Source organism: Pelobates fuscus, chromosome 12 (assembly GCF_036172605.1).
Source record: "Pelobates fuscus isolate aPelFus1 chromosome 12, aPelFus1.pri, whole genome shotgun sequence".
Classification (NCBI taxonomy): domain Eukaryota; kingdom Metazoa; phylum Chordata; class Amphibia; order Anura; family Pelobatidae; genus Pelobates; species Pelobates fuscus.
Genome location: NC_086328.1, coordinates 40841206 through 40855818, shown reverse-complemented (window position 1 = coordinate 40855818; position 14613 = coordinate 40841206). Strand labels below are relative to the sequence as shown.

Here is a 14613-nt window from a genome sequence, read left to right as displayed (position 1 = left end):
TAATTAATATTAAGTTTCAAAGACTCTCTATCCGGTTCATGAACAACAGAATCGTAACACTTTTTTATGACCGAGTTGGTGTTTCTATTCAAGTTCTTCAAACTGCGAAGATGCCTATATTTACTCGTTTAAACTCATAGTAAAAATATACAATATCCTGTTTGTTTTTATGATTCTTTTTATTTTTTTTTCTTCAGTTATGTCTGTGAACAACAATATATATTCATATGTAGGAATAAAAGTGTATCAGAAAATAAGCTATTATGACTGCTTTTCAAACAAAAGGCATCAAGCAGGAATACGACTACTGAATACCTTTTAATTCACCTCCTTCACAATTTCCTACATTTGAAAAAGTGGTAAATATATTGTCTGGATTGACATTTTAATCCCAGTCTTTTTCCCCCCATAAATAAAAACGTGTAAGTCTAATGTATTTTTTTTTATTTTTATTTTTATAAACGCTTCAAAGGGAACGGTAACAAATCAGGACTTTTATTACGTTTACTTGTGTTTTGTGAAGTGTGAAAAATATACTTAAAGAAACCTCATAGGCACCCAGATCACTTAATCTCATTGAAGTGGTCTGTATGCAGTGTATCTGTCCCTCTTAGTCCTGCAATGTAAAACGTTGTCTCAGACAGCCACTAGTGGCATATCCAGGAGTTTGTCGGACTCTGGGTACGATAAATGACAATGAACGTCCTCATGCTCTGCATCCGTCAGTAAAATGCTTTCCTATGGGGAGGGCCTAATGTGCTCGCCATGCACGTATTTGGTCCTCTCCCCCCATCAGATGATGTCGGAGAAGCCAGAGCACCAACCTAGCGCTAAGGGTTATCAGTGCTGGAATCAGATGAGTGAGTAAAGTGTGTGTTTATTATTTATTTAATTTTTTTAACCTTTAATTTCTGGGAGGATGAACCAGAGAGGGCACTATAGTATTAGGAATATAACTTTATATTCCCTTTAATGTAAAACCCACACCTCTTTATTCTACAACTGTGTGCCTGCATCTTAGTTCCGATCTCTTCAAGTTCTGTTGTTTTGCTCCTGGCAGTCGGCAGTCATACAGAGAGGAGGAGTATCACAACCAATCTTTCAGTTTCCCCTCATTTGCAAAGTGTGCCTGGACTGAGATGGTCTGTGATGTCATTTACTAATGCATTTCAGTGGTGCATATTAATCTGACTCCAGTGGCACCCTTATTTGTGAGTAGGCATCATTTTTATTCAGGTGAAACTTCATTTGACTAATCTTTTAAAAATGCCAAACTTCTGTACATTTTAATTAGATATTATCTGGGGGACTCTTTGTTATTCTTATATTAACACGATTGTAATAGATTATATAATGTGCTGCTTTCCTCTATTCTTTAACATTCGTTAACCATACATTTACCACTAGAGTTAGTGTAAAATGTTCCACAAAATTCTGACACCAATCGAAGAATACATTCAAAGCAGAAAATTTTTTAAATGACACAGAACTGCTGTTTAGATGATCATCCCTGTAGCGGAGCCATAGTCCTTGCTGGGACCCTCCTCCGCTGGTTACTCAAAGATGTACTCAGGAACAAGTAAATTTACTCCAAGGTGGGGAACAGCCAAACGCAGCAAAGTAAGCCAAGGTTCTCCCAACACCTCCCCAGTAACTGGACGACACTCCGCTCTGGAGGAATAACTCGTTTTAATGGAGGCACACTTGGCTTTTATGCTTTATTTTTTTTCTCAACAAGGGTGACACGCAGGTGGACCTTGTTGGGCACAGGGACACAAAGTTAACAAGCCAATGAAAAAGCGTTGTACATGGGGACACTCCCATACAGAATGCACAATCCCTCCCCTCTGCCTGGGAGATAATTGAGGTAGATAAGATATTAACTCAATTATCCTCAGGCAGGAAAACCACATATTTTTACAAAGTTTCAGAAGTACACCAAAAACATAACATATCCCCGTAAAGCTTTGATGTGGGTGAACAACATATCCAAAAATAGTTCCAGAGAATTAGGCTGTGCGGTCGGTTCTTTTTTTTTTTTATCAGTCGTAATGTTCAAATAGTCTAAAGGATCCGTTCGTGCATAGTATTAGTGAACATATCTGGTTTGGTAGATTACTTCTATCGAAACGGCGCTTCGTTCGTGTAATTCTGGTCGAACTTAACTGAAGGTGAAAGTCCCAGCGGTGTTTGTGCCTTCGAGTGTCCGATTTTTAGTTCCACACACTCGACAACCAAACACCGCTTTGTTTGTGTCCCAAGATGGCCGCCGCCACGTGTTTGTCTATACGAACGGCGACCACCCAGCCGACCGCTTAAAACGTTTGTGTAGTTGCGGTTTATAGAGTTGTGAACGGTGTTAATGAGCGGCACACTCCATATGTGGGCGGTCTACCGTTCGGTAGTTTGATCGGTTGTCGAACAAAACCGTGGGAATGGATTTTATACGAACGGCCAGGTAAAACAGGGGAAAAAGCTTAGAGTTCAAAGTAAGGGGGTTATGTCTCGCACAGTTATTGTAACTCCCAAACATAGGGGACGATAAGGAGGGGGAAACTGGGGTAGCGGAGCTAGTATAAGAATACGGTAACATGGTCCATTCTGCTACAATCCCCTTTCACTTTTCAGTTTCTCTTATACTGCGAGCAATTGCTTCACTCTGCAAGACAAAAGTTCCAATAGCGTAGTATATCTACTAAAACCACTACCTTACCTCAGTATGGGAAACCCTCACCTGGTGTAGGGACACACAATACTGCTTCAAATTTAGGGGGGACGACCAAATTGTGCATCACCTTTCACATGTTTTCTTCTAAATTCTTTAGACTCTCACCTTGTTAGGGGACAGTATCCTGTTCCTCAGATATGAAGTATTAAGCAACGATTCTCTTTATTCTTCCGATATTCCTATATTTTACAAATGCAAATTCGAAACACTCAACATTTAGCCAGCCCATATATCTTGCTAAATGCGGACTCTGTGAACCATCCAATCTCCCATCTACCCTCCTCCTCTCTCAGCTGATTGCTGTCGTGTTGTGCAACATGTGACCTTCGCTTTTCGCCTTTCTATCTGGCTTCCTTAAAGGTCTAACAGTGCCGTTACCAAGGAGGTATTAAATAATCTAATTTAAATCTAGTCCTACTGACTAGTCATTGAAGTTGTGATTTAAATCAAATCCACCCTGTCTGCCATTGTGTGATCTATATGAAATAAATGCATAACACACCTTTTAGATGATAGGTGGATCAACACACACTGCTTCATAAGTTCACAACAGGCACCTCCACCAAATGTGTATACACTCATTCTTGCTCGTAGTTATAATCTTTAATATTTGCAATCAGATGAAGATTCTGTATTTCTAATAATATCCCGTCAGATTAGTAAAACTGCTACATCAGAACTGATTTTAGTTTAAAAGGTTAATCCCTACTATTTGGAGAGTGACTAAAATAGTTTTATTTAACTAAAATCATAACATTATATAGCATACATGTTCTTGTATGTGCCTAAAAATCAGTGTTTACTAACTGAAGTGGTTAAACAAAATATCTTTAAAAATAAAAATAAATAAAACAATTTTTATACTGAATAAATCAACTGGCTCATTTTCATTCTCTTGTTTGCTCATATTCTGGAAAAGCAAACTAGCTTTCCTGGTATATCGGGCCCCAGCCGATTTTTCTCAATTTAGAATGCACAAGTCCACAAAACATAATATTCTTTCGAAGGCAGCGAAAGAGGCCACCGCTGTTCAAAGTGAAATCATTACTTTAGCGATTTCTGAATCCAAGAGCTTAAAGTGACTTCCACCAGTTCACTGGTGCGACTTTCTTTAAAACATCATCAGCGAACATATTTCTTGAATGGTTCCCCTTTAGCTCCGAAGTTTATTATAGTTGGCAGTAGGGATGGTTGAGTGCTGGATACTCAGGTCATGGCTGGCTCCTTTTCTTCAGCACTTAAGGTTTGACCACTTAATGTGGACAGGTCTTGTCCTATTCATTTTATTAAAGCTGCTTGTAACTTAATTCTGTCATTGACCGCATTCCATGATTGTACAGGTGGTTAAAATAAAAAATCAGATAAAAAAATAAAAAATAAAAAAAAATATAGAATTATAATCATAATAATTATGTGCGGGGGGTGGTGGGGCTATGGGCATTTGAGGGGGGACCAGTGGGACAATGAAATGTGGAGGGGGGGGGGGTGGTTAAAAAACCCCAAAAAAGACTGATGCGGTAGTGACCGTGCTGTTTTAAACTACGTTTGTTTTATGCAGCTGTAGCTACACCGTATTAGCTGTGACTGACACAACCTGCATGAAAGCAAATGTTTCAATTTCAATCAGATGTAACTTACTTTCAAAGTTTTTATCTTCTGCTTTATAAACTGAACTTTAGTTACATTCAAGAGGCTCATGCAGGGTCTAGCAAGCTATTAACAAAGCAAGAGATAAGAAATTCTAATTTAAACAGACTATGCTACAAAGGAAGTGTAAAAATTAGATTACTCTATTTTACAGGAAGTGTTTAGAAAGGTTGTGGAAGTCACATGCAGGGGGGTGTGACGAGCTGCATAAACAAATTGATTTAACTGCTGAATGGCAGAGAATTGAGCAGTGACTGCAAAGACATGATCTATACACCAAAACTGTTTCATTAAGCTAAAGTTGTTTTTGTTTTATAGTGTCCCTTTTAATGCTTCTGCATTATCTATGACTTTCGTTCAACCTTCAGTCTGATTCCCTAATCTGGGCAAATGACATACATTTAGCATCATGCAAAACAAAACGAGTCAGACCCTAGATTTATCTGCTTTAACCATACATTTCAGGGTATATGGACGTCTTCTGTCAGATTATACTGTTTGCATCCACAACCAGGGCAATCTTCTCCTGAAGCTAACTCTTTGACTACATTACCAGTGTATCTGTGTCAGAACAGAGTGTCCTGTTGTGATGGAGATCAGGAGAACCACCTGTACCATCTCCTCTGTCAATCATCTGACATCATAGTGGTAGATTGACAGGAGAGAGGAAGGGCAGTGACTTTTTTTTAGAAGGTCCTTAGCAATCCTTAGCAGTATGCTAGCAATTCTCATGAGATATTTTGATCCCTAAAGTAGTGTGGACCATGGAACATTAATATTGTACTGTGCTGTTGCACAGAGGCTGCTGATGGTGGCTGCTGATGGTGATGCAGTATGTTGTTGCCTTGGCAGGGTGCACCTGCAGTATACTAATTAGTTTCATCTTCAGCTGCCTAAGGGTGAATGGGAAATTCTAGAAGTGTTGGTGGCGTTTTTGCAGCTACCGGCTTCTTGAAATAACTTTACTTCCTGTTTAAAAAAAACACAAAGAAAGGAGCTATTTTTGTTTTATTTTCTGGTAGTGCAGAAATCTTTCAGTAAAGTATACCTCCGCTTGGGAATTTAGGATGACTTCTCAAGTTGACATCCCTTATAATCTGTTAAGTGCATTGGTGTGATCTGCCAGAATTATCCACTTATCAGAGTTATTCACAAAACTCTGCATTGCAACTAAAATTAGAGGCTAAATTTGCTCAATTGGAAACATTCTGTATTTCAGAAATTGTCACAATTTGGCTTTATTAGGTCATGTTTTGCCAATCGGATTCCAATTTTCTAAATATTGGAGATAAAGGAAAACTCCACACTGTAACCACTACCACTCTCTGTAGTGGTTATGGTGCCGGGAGTGCCCTGACCCTCCTTTTGGCTGCAATTTTAAGTAGTCAAACAATTTTTTTTCTAAACCATTTAAAAAAAAATTAACAGCCAAGGTTTTTTTTTTTTTTAAATCCATTAAGAATTATTTACAACAACAATTTAAAGGGACACTACAGGCACCCAGACCATTTCATCTCATTGGAGTTGTCTGGGTGCAGTACCCCTGTTGGTTTACCCTGCAATGAAAAAATTTCAGCTTTTTAGAAACTGCAGTGCTTACATTCCAGGGTCAAATCGGCCTCTAGTGGCTGTCTTCCAGGAGCTTCCTAGTCCCTGACGGGATTTTACTCCGTGAATTGACGTTGGACTCATGATTGCATGCACATTAGGTCCTTACATCACTGTGATATCACGGGAGGAGGAGACCTAGCCTGGAAAGAGGCAAGTGAAAAGGGGTTTTAACTCTTTAATCACCAAATGGTGGGGTAGGGACCTATTCTGTTAGAGACAGGGACACTATGGTGTTAGGAATACAAACCTGTATTCCTAACGCTATTGTGTTCCTTTTAAGTGATTTTTTTTTTTTTTTTTAATTAACATTTTTATTATTTTTATTATTATAATAATAATAATTCCGCTATTTCTGCTGGTTTTGTCTTCTATTTATTTTTAGGCATCAAGGCTCCACCCCCTTATTACTGATTTTGATATGGGACAGTCTAGCTTCACATTGAACTATTCGAGTACTCGTACAATGCACAGTACAGTCTCTTTGATTTGCAGAAGCTGAATGCCCAGGCACACAGCACAGTTCCTGCCTGGGTTTGTCTGCCCGGTTCCGAGCATGGTGCACTGAACTTGGATGGCATTTCTGCAGTGTGCATGTTTAAGTTAATTCTGTGAACGTACTGATGCATTTCAATTGTTTGGAAGGCTGTTTGGCAAGCTAGATTTCTCCATACTACACTTGTGAGAATGAGGTGGAGCTGAAGAGGAAATAGAAAATATTGTAAGGATTTAAAACCCTTTTATCAGAGACAGGATCTTAGTACCATTACTACTGCAATAAGCTTCGGTAATTACAGTGGCTGTCGAGCTCTGTATCTATTGTTTTATCTTTGATGTATAACCCAGTTTTATTTTGGGTAAAGAACTGAGCTTTCTGACAAACGGGTAGTTATTTAAGTGCTTTAATCTTGGCTAACATGGTGTACAGTTTATAAATGCGTGTAATGGGCTCGCTGACAGATCCAAAAGGTTTTTGTGACTGCAGTTGTAACCCAAACTGCAACCAGGTAAATAAGCTGGGAATCTGTGCTGACAGCTCAGCAACATGGAACAATTTAAAAGCCTAAGGGATGTTATTGCATTTTCTGTTCTGACATTTTGGCAGTTATTAACTACATTCGGATCGGTGTATTGTACCTGCAAGCACTTACCACGACCCTGTAATAGTACAATTCCCACAGTGTGACCTGAGTGATAAAAGAACTACGTGCAAAGCAGCTAGGGCATATTTATTATTTTAATGCTGTGTGCAGGTATAATAAGAGTACTCATGAAGTATCCCCTTAAATTATGTTCACTGATCTGACAAAACTTGTAAGTGGACTTCCCTATATGGTATGGTAATTGAGGATCCTTTAATGGACTTCATGTTATGTGTCTTAATTGAATGTACCAACTTTTCCCTACATCATTTATAGTGCCAATCATTCTAGAAATGAGATGCATTATTGATATTAGCCTTGCTTATATCTGCCATGTATCAACAACTTAAAGGGACACTCCAGGCACCCAGACCACTTCTGCTCACTGGATTGGTCTGGGTGCCAACTCCCACTACTCCTAACCCTGCAAGTGTAATTATTGCAGTTTTTTTATAAACTATATACCTTGCAGGGTTAACTCCACCTCTAGTGGCTGTCTACTAGACAGCCACTAGAGGGAACTTCCTGCTCTATAGCGTCGCTGGACGTCCTCACGCTGTGTGAGGACCTCCAGCGTCGCTCAAATCCCCATAGGAAAGCATTGAAATTCGTTTTCAATGCTTTCCTATGGGGAGCGCTCCTCGGCCGGTGGGCGGGATCAGTCTCGCCGACGGAAGCACAGGGAGGAGCGGCGCAGAGGAGGAGGCAGCGACGAGGGACATCGCCGCTGCCTCAGGTAAGTGGGGATTGGTGAGTGGGAGGGAGAGGGAACCTCCAGTGCCAGGAAAACTGATTGTTTTCCTGACACTGGAGTTTCCCTTTAATGTTCAGCGTATTAGTTAACCCCCAGTTTTTAGGAGATTTTTTTTTTGGTCTTTAACATGCTTACAGTTGTTTTTTTTTTTTTTTTTTTTTCTGGTTATTTAGATTTAAAGGGACACTATAGTCACCAGAACTACAGCTTAGTATAGTTGTTCTGGTGAGTATAGTCAGTCCTTACAGGCTTTTTGCATTAAACACTGTCTTTTCATAATACATCAGAATTTACAATCTCTGTCAATCCAATGCTTTCCTATGGGAAAACATTGTGATTGGCTGAGATTATCACTTCTGATTTCAGCCAAGGAGGCAGCTCGGGGTAAGACCAGCACCAGCAGACTGGTATAAAGGTAAGATTTTAGCTATATTTAGCGGGATAAGGGGGTGGGGGGCATATAGTGTTTTCTTTTTTTGTTTTTTTTTTATTAAGGGGTCAGGAATACATGTTTGTGTACCTGACCATATAGTGTTTCTTTAACCTGTGTTAGAATAAGGAAAATCCAACTCAATTGTTGCATTAAATGACATTTCTAATATGTAATTGTATGGAATTTTTCTGAAAAAAAATGGATGTTATGAGCCATCAAGCCTCAGAAATACAAATTTTCAATAAGGTTTACACAATTTTGGCCACTAGTGTATACACTCTAATATAATGAGTCTGAGGTACCCAAAGTTGGATTTTAAGTTTTTGTGTACCAACTCCATAGCAATAATATAATATTCTAAGCCTTATTTTATTTCAAAGAAATGCTATAGTATTCCTAGCACTATAGCTCCCTCTGCCTTCCTCCCAGCCCCATCCACCCCCTCCCTCAGCTGTGTTGAATTAAGAGGTAAAAACACTTCAATTCCTTACCTGATACTAGCGCCGGCTCCGCCTCGCCCACGTCCATCAAGATTGAATCAATACTTTCCTATGGAGAAATAGCGGACGCTGGTTGTCCTGCAGAGCGTGAGGACGTCCAACATCTGTTAGCAGACAAAAAGTCCAGTAACAGTAAGGAAGCGCCTCTAGAAGCTCTCTTAGTGCTGCAAAGTAAACATTGCTGTTTCTCTAAAAGTGCAATATTTTGCATTGCAGCACTAAGTGTAACAGGGACGCTGTACTTAGACCACTTCAATAAGCTGAAGTGTTTGTGTCCCTTTAAATAATGTTATATTGTATATCTGCTAGTGGCATTTTTATTTGTCACTCATGGTCATAGTTCAACGCATTTGAGCCTGACTTTGTCATTTCTATCCTCTCCAATCTCCTACTTATTTATCTGCTAATATTTAAAGAAAGCAAATTACTGTTACCATTAATAACATTTATTTATGCTGTGTCATGGAACTGTATTTTTTTTTTTTTTAATTTTAATCAGCCTTTGACATGGCCTTTTACTGTCGTCCTAAGCCGCCTGGCAATGAATTTCTTACATGATAAGAACTCTAGCAGAAGTCCGTGTTAATGAGATTGTGGCTGTCTTTCTAAAAGTATGGAGAAATAAGCACACATACAACGTCTAATGCCGGGCTATCTTGCATTTTGTATAGAATTTTTTTTAAAAATCACTAGGTTCAAAAGGTTTTTTTAAGTGCTGTTCAAGGGCAGTAGTGAGGTCTTGTTTGAACAAACACGTTTCTAAAAAGCTTTTGACGATCAGGATGTCTAGCGTGCAGTGATCACACAGGTGATGTCACTAAGGGGTGTATCAAATGACCTGAGCCACTCCTCTAGATTTAGAATCAAGGGAAGATGGTGTATCCAGCAGCTGCACCCTCTGCAGGAATCCACAATATGGGTATGTGTTTTAGGTCATTTTAAGCCATCTCTGCTCATATACCATGCAATGATGAGTATTTGTATGTATGTGTTTTTCTGTTTGTGTGTGTGTGTGTGTGTGTGTTTGTGTTTTGTACACCATACAAAAAGGTATGGATAACAAAAATAATATTGAAGAGAAGTTTACACGTCTCTTAAATAAAAAAAAAAAATAAAAAAAAATATATATATATATATAATATATAGATTTTTTAATATAAGAAAGATGCAGTCAAAGAAAGCTATTAAAAACAAAAACACAAATATTTTTATGATATGGTACGCATCTCAAAAGAATGCTAAAAAGAAAAACAACATAGTTAAAGGGGTAGTCTAAGCTTTATAAACCATACAGCCAGTTGTGTTGGTTATGTTGCTGGTGTGCTCGGCCTATTATTGCTGCTCAAATTTATAAACTGGTAAAAAAAAAAAAAAAAGAGAAAATCTATCAATTATGGAATGCATAATTCAAACGAATGTGTCCATCTCCACGAGTACTTATGAAAATCACTGAAGAATCGTGGTTTGGCAATGCTAAATACCAAATAAATTGGAAATACATTTTAAGAATTGCTGTTATAAAACAATGTCCAACATAAATACTTGCAGAGTTTCCTTTTTTTTTTTTTTATAATAGTGAGATTTACAATGCATTTTGTTTGAAGAAAGCCCCTCAAAAGTTGTGCATTAAGTCTCAATAGACAGTGGATTGTGGGTTGCAAATTTTGTTTCAAAGGCAAACATTGCTTAGAGTATAATTTGTGTTTTAATTTGCAAAGCTCTAACATTTTCTCAAGAGCTACACAATAAAATGGTATTTAATGCAATGTTTACATACAGTATTATTTACAAAACGCTCAAATTAAAGGAACATTACGGGCACCATGAAGTCTTTATTGGGATGAAGAAGGGAAATGTATGTGTTTCTCGTAAGACATTTTGTGGATGGGGAACTACTGACTGGCTGAGAACATCAGCTGACACTCTAAGTCAATCAGCAGTGTCTCTGTCCGAGTCTTATTCTTTCAAGATTCTGAACAGGGGAAGGACAGGTGAAGAGTAATCGGGCACTTGATACTGGAGTTTGGGGTTAAATGGTTTAACTCAGAAATGTAGGCCAGCACCAGGGTCCTCTTGAACCACAGCAACTTATTCCAATTACGTTGTTATGGTCCCTGGCGTGTTCCTTTTTAATTCTGAAGGGCAAAACTGAAGCAAAAACAGGCATGTTGTTAGTTTTACCATTTGGAATTATTTTGCCTTGACTTGGAATTTAGAGAATAACCCTGACAGGGTAACTTTGCTTATCGATGTGAAGGAAGATCTACATGTTTTTATGGTTTAGTTGATAATGCTCCCTCCTAACGTTTTCTTCATGTACTACAGAGTTTCAATAAAAAGTTTGTAAAACATTTTAATAATTCTGCTTTCCTGTTTTATAGGGTGTTTGATAATGTAGAGAAGCCCAACATGAACAAACCGTGCTGCCATGGCTTGGGCCCTGACGTGACTTGTTAGTGGGCCCAATGTAATGATCAGCTCAGAGATTTCTCTTCAGTTTTCAATATGACAGACCCCATGATGGATTTGTTTGATGATGCACATCTCTTTGATGACGCCTTGGGCTTGTCTGATGATGCTTTTGTTCAACACGGCCCTGTATCTCTAGTTGATGAATTGAACCTTGGAGCAGAGTTTGAGCCTCTCCACGTGGACTCTCTGAATCATGTCCAAGATTCTCAAACTCACCAAAAAATCAGTGAGTTTGAGTCTCTGAATCAGTTCGATTCTATTAAATTGCACCAGGTAAACCAGTCGTACAGCAGCCCTGTTGAAAGTGTTCTATCACCACATTCACAGTTCAGCTGCTCACCAATACACCCACCAAATCAAGGCAATGGACTGTTCCCTGAAGATGGCAGTCCTATGTGGGGCCACCAGACTGCTTCTAGTATTCCTAGCCAAAATGGCTCCCCATTTCACCAACATGGACACACTCAGGCTATGCAACAAAGTAAATCCTTTGCTGCACATCATGACTTTGCCTTGTTTCAGCCCAATGATCAGCAGAGAGTTTCAATACAGCCACAGCACAATAGGAATCATATGAACACAGGCCAAGAAACTCTACATCAGCCAAAAAACTTCATGGATATTAATGTTTCTGTCCCACACAGAACCACTATTGCCCAACAGCCTCAGATAGGCAATAATTTGACTCAACAACAGTCTCTTTCTGTACAACAGTTTTCACAAACCGAAGCATCGTTGCACTTTTGCAGTAACCCTTTAGGGTCTCAACAAGAAAGCACCTTTGATGGACAGTCTCCCACAATGACACCTTGTGCCATTAATTCTACTCCATCCTTTTCTACACCCTATCCATTCTCCAATAACCACCTTAATCATTCTGCTCATACATTATCAGACTTTACTGGAAGCCCAGCATTCTCAGACCTAGGAACGAAGCAAGAGATTAACCAACACATTTTAGATCCTAGTGCACAATTACATTCAAACAGTTTCCAGATGGTGCATCCTTCACATCCTCAGGGTAACTACAACAGAACAAAAATGTCCCCAGTGACCATTAATTTCCCAACGCCTGACAGTTCCTCCACTCAGTTGAGTCACTTTAATGATCACATGGAAAGCAATGGGTTTTCCCCTATAGAAGAAAACTTACTACAGCAGGTGGATGCACAAGCAGAACCATTTACTGGACTTGATCCAGAGGATTTACTTCAGGAAGATCTCCTACCGCACTTTGATGCTACATATGGCCACGAAAGCTCAAATTCAAGCCATACTGTCCTAGAACATCAGGACATAGAGATGCATGTTGGTCAACAGCTAAAACTCTCCACCGACCTTCTTCCTTTGCAACATAATCCTCCTCCTGCTGAACTTACTTGGAATTCTCAAATGTCTAAACATATTCAGATGCCGGAGAGGCACTTTATAAAATCCAAGGGAAAGGTAGGTCTTCTTATTGACTGTTACTTATTTTTCAGAGTTTATTTTAATTGAAGCCCAAGTAGAGGTAGGGAAGAAGTTATGGTTTGTTACCTGTAAGTGGTAATGTGCAAGACTTGTTATCACAGCGAGCCTATAATATCCCTATTTGATCATGGATCCTACTCTTTTTTTTTTTTTTTTTTTTTTTGTGGATCTTACAATGTTCTTTGTCAATTTTGGCCACTTGATCTAAAGGATATTATGGCACTAGAACAAGTGCAGAGACGGGCTAAAATATTGATAAAAGCAATGGAGCGTTTTAGTTATGAACAAATTTAAATCTGTTTAGTTTAGAAATGTCGCCTCAGAGGGGATATGATAACATTATACAAATATATTTGGGGCCAATACAAACAATTGTCTGGAAATCTATTCATAAACCAGATTATTCATAGGACACAAGGTCACACGCATTTAGACTAGAAGAAAGGAGATTTAGTCTAAGGCAAAGGAAAGGTTTTTTTCAGTAAGAACAATAAGGATGTGGAATTCTCTGCCTGAAGAAATTGTTTTATCAGCCTATACAGATGTTTAAACCTCAATTGGATAAATACTTTCATTTTTAAATAACACATAATATACAGGGATATAATTTTTAATTGGTGGGGTAATAGCTTCTTGATCCAAGGAGATGTGACTGCTATTTTGGGGTTGAGAAGGAATTGTTTGGTGGTTTAGACTGGGTTTTTCTGCCTCCTTCTGGATCAACCACAGAAACAAATGTGAGTAAGGCTGAACTTGATGGACGCATGTCTCTTTTCAGCTAGGTAACTATTTAGGATTTCTTTGTTTTCAATTTTGGTAAAAGTGGGTATGTGCTGTTGTCCAAACCAATTGCCAGGATATGCCAGGACTTTTGTATAACCTAGTTTCGTTAAAAATGTGTGTATTTGTAACACACCGGGACTATAAATATGTCTTTAGCACTAGTTTATGTCATTATTGCAATAATGATATTATGTTCATAAATAGAGATTTGCTTTGGCAGCAAAGTTAAAGTCTTTACCCCTATGTCTTCCATAACTTCTGGGCTTTACTATGTTTTTATTTTATTTTTTCTATTATGAATGGAATGCAGAGATTTCTTACAAATAACTTGTCATGGTATATTTAACTTGTAAAGTGCACAACATTCTATTTAAACATGGTGCTAACAGATGTGGTAGCAAATGTATAGGTTGGGAGAATTGTTTTTTTTTTTTTTTAAAGGTATTCCTGCCGTCTGACAATTATTTGCTCTGTTTCAAAGAAATGAATGACCAAGAGAGCAGAGCAACCACTGTGCAATTGATGCTGTTTTGAAGGCGGATGGTTACCTCAAATATTGATTTGATTTGGATTTTTAGTCTGTTAACTCACTTTGCATTTTGTTAATTGCAAAAAATGAAGTTGTAACATTTCGATTTTTGAAAGCATTCCAACAGTACAGCATTTTTTTAATCTGCCCAAAACTTTTGCACAGTAGGATATATGAGTGTAAGGGTGTATATTGCCAGTACGTTTGTGTTCCTAGTTATATATGAGGGAGTAACACCAATTTTATCTTCAAATCCCTTATTTTTTGTATTTTGTATTTATTTATTTTTTTATTGGCTATTAAAATGAGTAATCTGTATGTGTATGATTTTGAACTTTCTACCCTTACTGTTTGTGGATATTGTTCATTGCAGCAAAATGTCTATTGTTGACGCTTGTCTGCATTTTAATTGCTATTTACATTCTGATCACGTCTTCACCGGTAGCTGGAATGAGGCTTTCCAAGGGTTGGGTGTGGTTTTAGGGGTGTTTGCAGATAACTGCATTGAATATATAAGAGACTGAGCTTGCACATTTCGTCTCTGGGG

General features: G+C 38.4%; 1 protein-coding gene across 4 annotated transcripts in view; it reads left to right on the top strand.

Moving 5' to 3' along the window:
- The window catches only part of CHD9 (chromodomain helicase DNA binding protein 9), a 174104-nt gene that overhangs the window by 22304 nt on the left and 137187 nt on the right, over window positions 1-14613 (top strand). For all 4 annotated transcript variants that reach the window (XM_063437577.1, XM_063437575.1, XM_063437576.1 and 1 more), the window contains exon 2: window positions 11194-12730. In XM_063437577.1, coding sequence (XP_063293647.1) covers window positions 11318-12730 — 1413 coding nt within the window. In that variant the 5' untranslated portion in view covers window positions 11194-11317. The remainder of the gene's footprint in view (window positions 1-11193; window positions 12731-14613) is intronic.